This window comes from Anabrus simplex, chromosome 2, assembly GCF_040414725.1.
Source record: "Anabrus simplex isolate iqAnaSimp1 chromosome 2, ASM4041472v1, whole genome shotgun sequence".
Lineage (NCBI taxonomy): Eukaryota > Metazoa > Arthropoda > Insecta > Orthoptera > Tettigoniidae > Anabrus > Anabrus simplex.
Genome location: NC_090266.1, coordinates 955,134,748 through 955,147,310, shown reverse-complemented (window position 1 = coordinate 955,147,310; position 12,563 = coordinate 955,134,748). Strand labels below are relative to the sequence as shown.

Genomic DNA, 12,563 nt, shown 5'->3' with positions numbered 1-12,563 from the left:
GAAAGGCAACTGGCCCAGATAACATCTCTCTGGAGTTAATTCAAACTTGTGGTCAATCACTCAACACGAGGATTTTCACTCTCATCCTCAAAATTTGAGAAGTCAGAGAAGTACCCAGCAAACTAAAAAATGCCATTATCACAATCTTCAAGAAAGGTGATCGGAGTGTTTGTGGTAACTATCGCGGCATATCACTACTCTCTATTGAAGGTAAAATTCTCGCAAGAATTCTGCTTAACCGCCTCCAGGTTATCTCTGAGAGAATCCTCCCACAGCCCCAGTGTGGGTTTTGAACTTCCAGAGGCACAGCTGATCTGATCATCTGTGACAGGCAACATCAGGAAAAATGCAGAGAGCAACAGAATCCTCCTTTCTTAGTCTTTTATGACCTGGAAAAGGCATTTGACTCTGTTCCAAGACCTGCTATATGTGCGGTACTGAACCACTTTGGCTGTCCTCAGCGTTTTGTTGATCTGGTTCAGGCCCTCCATGATGGCCTGACTGGAAAGGTTACTCCAACGCTATTTGCATTATATTTGGCTGCCATGCTACATGAATCTTCTACAAACCACCCAGGTGTGGAGGTCAGGTATCGTTTCGATGAAGGGCTTTTCAACCTACAAAGACTTCATTCCCAGAGGCTCACCCAGATTACCTACACTCACATCATAGGAATTGCAACAGTCAGTTAACTGCTACAAGAGTGTATGTTTTTTTTCCCCCCCCTAGTTGCTTTACGTCGCACCGACACAGATAAGTCTTACGGCGACGTATGTTGTTTTGGTCTCACCATTAACGTTCGAAAGACACAACCTTCACCAGGCACAAACCTTCCACATTTCAACATCTCCACCTCAGATATTCCACTGGAGCAGGTATACCACTTTTCGTACTTGGGTAGTATCCTATCTGTGCACTGTAACTGTGAGTAAGATGTGGAGAAGAGAATTGGTGCTGCCCATGCAGCATTTGGACGACTATCACACCGGGTGTTCATGAACAAAGACCCGACTGTGAAGATGAAACTCGTGGTGTAACACGCTGTTGTCATCACCACACATTGCTGTACAGTTGTGAAACTTGGACCCTTTACCGACGTGACTTGAAAAAACTTGAGCGTTTCCACTAATAAAAACTTTGATCCATCCTTAGGATCAAAAGGGAAGACCATGTCATCAACATTGCTCTTCTTGAGAAAGCACATGCATGCCACGAGCATAGAATTGTCCATCATTTGTCATTAGCCTAGATGGATTGGCTATGTCCATCGGATGAGTGATACCAGATTTCCACGTCAAACCTTGTATGGTGAATTCTGTTCCAGCACCCGACTTTGTACAGCCCCTATGAGGCGCTACAAGGACCAGCTTAAGCACACTATGAAGATGACAGGTCTCAACCCACAAACCTGAGACACGCTTGCTCAAGACCGTACAATTTGGCGCCGGTCCATCCCTGCTGCTGTTAATCTGTTTGAAGGGAAACGATGCAGATGTGAAGAGGCCAGGAAGGAAGCACAAAAACTCTGCGCAGCACAATCACGCCCTCCTCCAACAATTCTGTGCCATCTGTGTGGAAGCTTATTCCATGCTAGAATTGGTCTGTTCAACTATCAAAAGTACAACCACAGACAGAAGTGAATTTAATGGAAATTAATTACTCGGAAATGAGATAAAGCTGATGGCGATGATAGTTGTCAATACCCCATTCATAGAACTCCTTTGACTGAAATAGGAACCAGCTGTGAACATAACTTCATCGTCCAACCCTTATATTCCTTTTTTCAACGAACCAATGATATGGAAGTTGCATGGCAATAGGTCAGGGCTATACAGTGGATGGTATGTTGGAAAAGGAATTAAAGGGTTAGCGATTTTTCTCCGACAATGAAGTCGTGGTCAATGTTCGCAGGTAGTTCCAGTCTCAGCCAAATAAATTCTTCTAGCAGGGTACTCAATGCTTGGTGGAAGAGTGGGACAAGTGCCTGTATAACCTTGGAGATTACTTTAAAAATAGACCTAGCCGATTTCATTCTATGGCCCCTGATCCACTTTCATTTGTTCTGCCCTTAGACATGAACATTCAGTATGTCAAGATGAGCAAGGAAAAGTAAAGGAGACAAATAGTTTCCTAAAAGTGATCTAAAGGATATACAGTATATACAGTAGAGTTTTACTCAACCAACCTTCGTTTATCCAACATACCGTGTTATCCAAAAGTGGCAGACTTAATTTGAACTTTTGGAGGAGACTACATTCTGGGACACCCGGTATGGAGGGTGCAGCCGTGGGACAAGGACTGACCTGACTGCTGGCGATAGGACCAGATCTTTTGATCAAGGACAGGTGCAGCAAGCTTTCAGTCATTGTTCAGTGTTGTATTGCTTTGGTGCGGATGTTGTCGTTTTCATATCCTCTGCGAGTATGGCAAGTAAACAGAAGAAAGTAATTGTTTCCATGGAAGACAAGTTGAGTGCATTAAGGAGTCTGGACAAAGGAGGATTCTCCTCAAAAAGTGGCTTCAGACCATGGTGTAGCACGTGTTACAGTGGGAGACTAGAAGAAAGAAAATAAGTGAAGCACTATTTCTATGGTTCACTCAAAAACAGGAAAAGGGCCTGCCAACATCTGGCGCCATCCTGCAAGAAAAGGCAGTGTATTTCCAGAAGAAGTTTAATGAAGGGGACCCTAATTTTACTGCCAGTGCTGGGTGGGTTTATCGGTGGAAGAAACGGTACGGCATTTGGCAGTTTAGTATCCGAGGAGGAAAACTGTCAGTTAAAACTGAGGAAGTTGTGAAATTTAAAATGGAATTTTAAAAAATAATTCTTGCAGAAGGATTAACCAGTGTAGTGATGAGACTGGACTAAATATCAAGATACTGCCGCCTAAAACTCTCATGGCCCAAGCCGAGACGTCTGCACCTGGCTACAAGCATAGTAAGGAAAGAGTTACTGTTCTTGCCTGTAGTAATGTTACTGCAAACTTAAAAGCAAAATTGCTTATAATCGGTAAAGTAAAGAAGCCTAGGGCATTTAAAAACATTTCTGTTAATGCTCTATGAGTCCATTACATGAATCAGAAGGCTACCTGGATGTCTGCTGTCATCTTTAAAGACTGGATTTTTACACAGTTTGTCCCAGATGTAGAAAAATGGCTAGCTTCAAACAATCTCCCAAGAAAAGCTCTTCATCACACCTGAATGAAGAGCAACTTAGAAGTGATGACATCAAGTCGTGTTCCTCCTTCATAACGTGATGTCATTATGTGAGTCAATGGATCCTCACGGTAAGTTCTGTAAACTTATTATTTGTGTGTGAATGCCTACGGCATTTGGGAATCAACTGCTAGCTGACGAATATAGCTGCTCACAGTCGTGCTGAAGTAGTACTAGATAGTCAGAAAGTGTTTAAAATTTTGATAAATGATGTGACGATTCTGATCTTTCCCATATGGATGAAAAAGTTTAATGACAACTTTCTTCCTGGAAATATCATAATGGAGAGTAACGGAATAAGCGATAGTAACTACGAAGAATTACAACCACCATTTGCAAAGAGGCGCAAAATTTTACTGTGCACAGTTCATGGAAAATAATTATCTGGGAACTCCTCTCTCAGTCTGAGTACAAAAACAGACTGATGTAATTGTGAAAGCACTGTGTTGATTTTTAGGAATTATGCTTAAGGACATGTACAGAAAATATACCACAGAAGTATGAGAATACCAGTCTACTGATCCATTCATCCACACTCCCATATTTTCTCGGCTCATGCTCTGTAATCATTATAAATCCATTCTACAGTTTTTCATTTCAATGATAACAGTTCCCTACCTCAAAATGACGAAATCAGCTCAAAAAGGCAACCAAAGGACCATGTCCACCTCATATTTTGTGAAATACCACGCAAAAAAAAATTACTGATCATGAAGATTGTGTGATTTTGTGATTTTTCACTTTTTTCATGTATGACTTGGCCATTTAAAAAAATATAATGTATTATGTGCCTGTACATTAATTTATAATGCAGTTTATTTATGAGCGTGCAAAAATCGTAAATTGTGGGGTATGTCACAGCTTCTAAAACCCGACCCTCGAACAGTTAAAACTATTAGTTTACTACCAACCATCCTCATAATTGCATATGTTGTTGAGTTTTGGTACTTTTCTTTGCACCGCATTCCTGTGCTTTTACAAATTTTGAAATGGCTGATGTTAAGGAGCAAAGAATCTGCATTAAATTTTGTTTCAGACTCAATAAAACTGTAGCTGAAAATCATCAAGTGCTAGAGGAGGCTTTTGGAGACCAAGCTTTCAAACAAGAACATATGGATGGTTTAAGCATTTCAAAGATGGCCGAGAATCTTGGAAGATGACAAACATTCAGGTCGATGGTTATCGTGTACAACTTGTAACACGATCACGAAAGTGTGTTAAACTATCCGTGAAGACAAAAGGTAGATCATTCATGATGTAGGTATTCAACCTAGATTGTAATGCAGAACATGTTAAAGCATTCTGGCAGATGAACTGAGCACGAAATGAAATGCATCAAAGTTTGTTTCTCGTCTCTTGTGCAATAACCAGTAAGGCCATCAGCTCCAAGAAACAGAGATGATCCTAACTTTTTGTCCAGGGGCATAACTGGTGAAGAATCATGGGCGTATGGTTTTCATCCTGAAACAGAAAGCAGCAGTCTTCTCAGTGGAAGTTTCCATACTCTCCGCAGCCGAAAAAAAGTGTGCCAAGTCTGCAGCAACATGCAGTTAATGCTAATATTCTTTTTGACATTCAAGGCATTGTGCACAAGTTATTTCCACTGCTTCAGACTGTCAATGGGAAATTTTATGAATATGTTTTGAGACGACTGAGGAAAAATACGAGGCACAAATGGTCTGACAGGTTGAACAACAGGAATGGGTTACTGCATTGTGACAATGCGCTCGTGTGCACCTTGCAAGACCACCATTCTGCAACCCTCCTACTCACCTGATCTGCCTCAAACCCCCACCCTCTCTCCTGACTTCTACCTCTTCTCTAAAATGAAATTCCAATTGAAAGGGTGGCATTTTAGACTCCACCGAAGAGATCCAAAGTACCTTTTAATAAGCAAATTCTCAGAAATGCTGGGTAGCACATAGCATAGCAGCAGATTCCCCCATTCAATTATGTTTCTACGGAATATGTTCCATGTGTTGAACTGAACTATAAATGTAATCATTTCACCCTTTACATAAGAACTATATATAGGGTTATTCTAAATTATTTACCAAAAGACAGAGTATGTTTTTCTTCTCCCTAACGCCAAGGCACCTGGACACGAGTCCATTGGCCCTGGTGACGAGTACTTTGCGATCTTCTATTTATTTGTGATGCTTGTTGTTTAAAGGGGCCTAACATCTATTCATCAGCCCGTTGATTTATTTGTATGCACCATTTTTTGTTAAGTAATTGGTTACTCCTTGCCTCAGAGGCGAAGATCAGTACGTGAGGATGTGTTTCTGTGTCCAGTGAGATTACTGCATATTATGTGTTGTGTGTGATGAGGAAGATAATGAGGTAGGAAGACTGTGAAACCCAGTGTCGGCACAGAACCTACTCCTGTCAAATAATACCAAAGAGGTCTGCTCAAAACTTAACGTCCCCACCCAATAAACAGATAACCATCAATACTGTCATACTGCATATGAGCACACTGGAGGGATTTGGAACTGAATCAAGGATTTTGACATACAATCGGGTGATTAGGAATTGCATGCCACAACTTCTCACACCATGCCAGCCAACATTCCGATAATGAATTCTTTTACACCAACAGGACTCAAACAGGCTAACCACAGTGTCAGACAAACAAGACTTGGCGCCTTAACTATGTTGGCCACCAGGCAAGTTACCCAAAAGCATCATTCAGTAATTTAGAAACTAATGACTAAAATTTCTTTAGAAGTTCTTCAAACTTTATGCAATATCAAGTACAAACAGGCTCTGAGGCACTGCAAGAGATGCCTTCATGTAGCAGAAGCTATGAAGCTGGAAGCTGTGGAGAGATGTACACACAAGAGTCCATAAAATGTTCATATCAAGAGTTTGGACCTGAACATTCTGCAGCCTACAGTAGATTTTACAATGACAACTGTGGTCTAAGGGAATGCAAATTATAACTGGTTCAGGCACCGAGTGATAGTAATGAGCAGAAACAGTACAAGTTCTGTACGAACATGTTGAACAGGATGGAAAGTGAAGATGATTTTGTTAACAAGATTAGGTTTTGTGATGAAGTGACCTTCCACCCTAATATTACAGTTAACCGCCACAATTTGGAAATGTGAGGAACACAGAAACCAACAAACAGCATGACACACAACTAGATTCACCAAAATGTTACTTTTAAGTAACTAATTTTTAGTAATCCTGTATAACTAAGCTGGATTCCATAATGTTCTACTTTTAATGGCCATCAGTCTAAAATGCAGGTGAACTCAGAGCAACTGTTGAGTAAAATCAGTGTTCCACTACACGCATGTAACCTTAAGATAAAATTATGAAATTAGATGATAAAATATTATTTTCTACATAATTAGATTTGTAGGTAACTTTACTCACACTATTCTGCCTCGGCCATGATCTTTCAACAGCTTCACCATCAGACACTTGGCTATCCTGAGAATCCACCCTGACAGGTGTCCTTTCTGAGTCAGTACTTACGCTGCCCGAGCCTGACACAGTCTTGTCACTATCATTTGATTTGTGGGTCTCAACCATTTCTTCCTGAGCAGGAGGATCCATTTCAAGTATAACTTCTCGATCTGCATGGTTAACCACCTCTGAAAATGTAACAAGATATGGCATCCTGTAGAAATTCCAATGGTATTCAGCAAAAATACTGTAATTTTAGATATAAAAATCAAGGTATCCACTTCAAATACACTCCTGAGAAAATGAGACTGAAAAATAGAATAAAATGTATCTAAGGTATTTTACAGTGAAGAGTGCAATTTTCTTATGTAGTAACAATACAGTGGTCATACAAAAGTATGTATGAGCAAGGCTCTAAAAACTGAACACTAGTAAGATTACATCAATATGGATATTGCTATAAATGTAGTAAACAAGTGTAGCCAGAGTAAAGTGGAAATTCTGGAAAGTGCTGCAGCTAATAATTATAAAAACAATTACAGGATAGTGCAGTATAGATACTTAAAACCCTTTCTATTGACTGTGATGCCAGCCCTGACAATTCTGCTCCAACTGGTTGTATGTAGAGGCAACTCAGGTTTAGATTAATTTTATGATGAAACTAGCAAGATACCCGTGCTTCGCTACGGTATTATACTGAAATTTATAATTGAATGCTTATTGTTTTAGATATATAATCCGCCGAAATTCGCGGTCTGACTCGTTTTCTGCGAGAACCCACCAAAATTCCCGATCTGACTCGTTTTCTATTAGATTACGGCATGTTTCCTCCCATTTTTCAATCTTCTTTTCCAGCAATCGATTTCGTACTTCCCTGGCTAGGCTCAGGTATTCCTCCCGGTCAGTTGGGTCCGTAAATCTTTGCCATCTTTTCCTATAATCATTTTTAATATGGATAAAATCCTTCAGGAGATCCGGCGTGGTGTCATACTGGGTGCCTAGAAGGCACTGAACCCGCGGCCGGACTGCATTCTTAGTCATTACCCGTCCAGGAGCCGTTTCCAGCGCTGTCCGCACATTTGACGACGGTCCGGAACATTATTATTATTATTATTATTATTATTATTATTATTATTATTATTATTTGTTGCTGGAATGGATGATGACAGGAAAACCGGAGTATCCGGAGAAAAACCTGTCCCGCCTCCGTTTTGTCCAGCACGAATGTCACATGGAGTGAACGGGATTTGAACCACGGAACCCAGCTGTGAGAGGCCGGCGCGCTGCCGAGGATCCTTATAAGTACATTAAGAACAGTAAAATCAATTGGTCTCACCTCCTTCTACACCCCACCACCGTTAAGTTTATTTACCGGCACCCCCCCCCCCCCAAAAAAAATTAAAAGAAGGCTTGTTTCTTATGTTTAAAGAAGATTTCAAACACCAATGTTCACGTCTATTACCTTCAGTTTTGAGATATAAGTATCCCCATAAAAATAATTTACTTTTTTCACTTCATTTCACACTACTCCCCCCCCCCCCCTAAGTGAATTTTCCCGCAAAAAATACTTGTTTCTTTAATAGTAAAGGATCTTCTAAATACCAATTTTCACGACTCTAACTTCTTCAGTTTTTGATTTATGTGTCCTCATGAAAGGAATTCAACTCCTTTACGCTCCCGCCCTCCAAGATGGTTTCCCCCCAAAACGCGTTTTTCTTTGTTTTTAAAGGGGATCCAAATACGAATTTTCACGTCTGTAACAACTTTAGTTTTTATTAGATGTATGTATTCTCATTCAATTAATTCAATTAATTTTTTGAATTCTTTCACCCCCCCCCCCCCCCTTCATTGGATTTTCCGAGAATACGTGTTTCTTTATTTTTAAAGCAGATTGCAAATATCAAATTTCACATCTGTAACATCTTCATTTTTGAGATATCAGTAGCCTAATTAAAAGAATTCAACACCATTTTCAGTCACTTTTACCCCCCCCCCTCCACCCAAGTGGTATTTCCGAAAGCTAAAAATACACGTTTCTTTATGTTTAATAGAGATAAAAAACCATTTTTCACTTCTGTAACATGCTAAGTTTTTTGAGATAAACTGTAAAAATTCTCATTTTAAAATTTCACCCCTTTTGAGTTCCCCTTAAGTGGAGTTTCCAAACACAAATCACCTATGTTTCTTTAGATTTACAGGAGATTACAAACACCCACTTTTTACGTCTGTAACATTTAACGTTTCCAAGATATTCTGTAGATATAGTCTTTCAAAAATTCACCCAATTTGTCACTCCTGTTTAACCGCCATTAATTGGATTTTCCAAAACTAAAAAATACGTGTTTCTTTATTTTTAAAGGAGATCCCATATACAAATTTTCAGTTCTGTAATATCTTTCGTTTCTGAGATATATGTATCCTCATTAAAGGCATTCAACCCATTTTTCACCCTTTTACACCCCTCCTATTGGGATTTACAGGAAACAAAAAATACATTTTCCTTTATTTTTAGAGGACATTCTAACTACCAATTTTTACATCTGTAAATTTTAAAGTTTTAAGATGTATACACACACATTTTAAAAAATTTACCCTCCCCCTTTTTACCCCCCAATATTTGGATTTTCCAAAAACGAAAAAATACGTGTGTTTATTTATTTTTAAAGGAGATTCTAAATACCAATTTTCACATATATAACCTTTAAACATTTTGAGATAGATACACTCATTTTAAAATATTACTCCCTTTTCACCCCCCCCCCTAAATTGGATTTTCCAGAAACAAAAAAATACGTGTTTCTTTATTTTTAACGGAGATCCCAAACACCAATTTTCAGGTCTGTAATATCTTCAGTTTCTGATATATAAGTAGCCTCATTAAAGGCATTCAACCACTTTTTAGCCCCTTTTCACTCCTCCTATTGCGATTTTCCAAAAACAAAAAAATACGTGTTCCTTTATTTTTAATGAAGGTTCTAAATACCAATTTTTACATCTGCAAACTTTAAAGGTTTGGAGATATAGATTCACTCATTTTAAAAATTCACCCCCTTTTCATCCTCCCATTAATTGGATTTTCCAAAAACAAAAAAAATACATGTTTCTTTATTTTTAAAAGAGGTCAAAAGTACCAATTTTCAGGTCTGTAATATCTTCAGTTTCTGAGATATAGGTACCGGTATCCTGATTAAAGGCATTCAACCCATTTTTCCCCATTTTCACCCTTTTTCACCCCTCCTATTGGGATTTTCTGAAAACAAAAAAATACGTGTTTCCTTATTTTTAAAGAAGATTCTAAATACCAATTTTTACATCTGTAAACTTTTAAAGTTTTGAGATATAGAGCAACTCATTTTAAAATTTCACCCCCGTTTTCACCCCCTTAGCGAAGGAATATCCAAAAATCCTCTCTTAGCGAGCACCTACATCATAATATGAATATATCCCCAAAATTTCATCTCTTTATGTCTAGTAGTTTAAGCTCGGCGATGATGAATCAGTCAGTCAGTCAGGACAAGCTACTTTATATATATATAGATTACATATTGCTGTGCCCTTATGCTGTTAGGGTCAACTTCTCCAAGGACTAAAGGAACTTTTATCGATGTACACGGGTGCATTGGGTTGAATATCAAAGAGAAATAATATAAACTGTTAGCACTCTTTTGTGTACATTTGCATACACAGTAAACAACACGGTATACACTGGTCGGTAAAGTTTCAAATGCAGGTGTGTTTTACTGAGTGATGCATATATCATTGATGTGGTTGAGAATAGTGACAGTGATTTTATTTATTCCTCTGACACTTTGGAATTCGCTGAAAGTGATGAAGAAAATGAGTGTGATGATAGTTCTCATGAAATCAAAGAAAAATCCATAGTTTTTATATTACATACAAGTGAAACATTCTGTTTCTCTCTTCAGAATATTCTTTTGCATACTGTGTCATGTTAAGTAAATAAATAAATATTAATAAGTGGTATATCAAGCTGACGCTGATGATCACAGACCCATATGTCATTCATTTACAGTGAATAACACTTGTTACTAAACTATATTTTATTTACCCCAACAACAACAGCAACGCACAGGACTGTGCAGTGGTCCAGCAGGAAAATCGAAGGTGGTTGCTGTGAGACTGTATATTATTGTGGTACCTGCGAAAACAAACCATGACCACATCCAGGTGTTGTCTTGAACTGTGCCACTCAAAGGCTGATTACAAAGCCAAAGACTAAAGGAACAAGTATAAGAGACATCCAAAAGCAATACCACTAATAATGTTAAAGCTAATAATTCATTTTGGAACTGAATAAAGTAATTGTGTAAACCTTCCTAAATTGCGCACTTTTTAAATATGACCTGCTGAACTTCCCTCATTAAATATGACCATTAAAGCCTAAACTGGAACATAGCTTCCTGCAAGATTTGTCAAGATTCAACCACAGGAAGTCAAAGAGTGGCATGCCATCAGGGACGAATTGTGCATCATAATTCATGTGTGAAGCTTATTAAATGGGAAAAATAAAAGAAAAAAAATGTGGAATTGTGACAAGTAAAATGAAGGAGAAATATAATCTGGAGGCCATGGAGGCCATCTACCAACAGTCAAAATAACTATAGAGCGAGCAGTGGGACCAGGGGCACACACTCTGGAAGTAAACATTTCAAACTAAATGATACACTGTTGAATTTTAGAAGTGAATTATTTACAGGGCAGGTAGAAGACATTAAACAATATTCCAGATTTAATTCCATAAAAATGCAAGGATTTCCAATAAAGACTAGAAAAGACAAAAAGGACGTAGTTGTAAAAGTCATTGCTGTTGAAGGAGTAAAATGATAATGAAAGATCAATGCATGCCACTGACCCTCAAGAACATCTTCCAGGTCTGGATTTACATTGTCACCCCTTTGAATGGTAGTGAAATTTCTGCAGAGATTGGACAAGGAGAAAGTGGAGGATACCAGGGTGAAGAGAGGAAGGATAACAACACTGACCTTGAATTGAATACCTTTTTGGTTAGGTATGAGTCAAGAGGAAAGCAGCAAACTATCACTTCTACCGAGTGTGGAACAGGAAAATATTTGTGAGGAAGAAGTCAAGTGATGAAGCTATTCAAATAAAATAGCCAGAGAACATAAAAAACATAACGAAACACACAATCAAAACAGAAATATTAGAGCAGACAGAACAGTAAAGAAGAGATCACTATTGATTACGAGAATGTGGGAGGGAAATCAACAAATCAGACCGTTTTTGGTCCTTGATTGGTCCGTACTGACTAAGCTCATGAAAATTGCCAGGGGTAAAGTTTCCTTAAAAATGCTCATCTAAATAACAATAGTTGTTATGTTTGTCCTTAATGTTGAGGAAGCACTTTAAAAACCACCATTGATCTCTTGGATGAAATCAAAACTAAAACGGTTATCCTCCATACCTGCCAACTTTTGAAAAGGGCTATCAGTAAAACTCACGCGCAACAAAAAATTCTAATGATTCTCGACATATCCTGACTTATAATACCAATATAAATGGTCTGTTATTGGACATTATAAATTTTCCAGCTAACTCATTCCTGGTTGCCAGCGTTTCGCCCCAGTGTACTAAGTTGGGCTCATCAGCTGGTAAACAGCACACCCACCAAGATGCATGGCTAGTGCATACCGTGGAGGCCACTGCATAGACTAGTTGGAGTCACCGGTAGTGCCCGATGCTCTATGAGAGACTTAGTCTCATTACCAAAAATTGATGCCTGCCTGGCCATCAGATGACATAGATGTTGATTCCCATAGGGAACCTGAAATATTAGTCCCGAATGAGTAAATTTATAGTACAAATATAAAAAGTCCATTATTGGACATTATCAATTTTCCAGCTAACTCATTGCCTCGTTGCCAGCGTTTCACCCCAGTGTGCTAAGT

At 38.7% G+C, this 12,563-nt stretch overlaps 1 protein-coding gene across 1 annotated transcript in view; it reads right to left on the bottom strand.

Moving 5' to 3' along the window:
- Nucleotides 1-12,563, bottom strand: part of ksr (kinase suppressor of ras) — a 509,869-nt gene that overhangs the window by 164,840 nt on the left and 332,466 nt on the right. Inside the window, exon 11 of the mRNA XM_067141756.2 lies at nucleotides 6,604-6,824. Within this exon, the coding sequence (XP_066997857.1) occupies nucleotides 6,604-6,824 (221 nt within the window). The remainder of the gene's footprint in view (nucleotides 1-6,603; nucleotides 6,825-12,563) is intronic.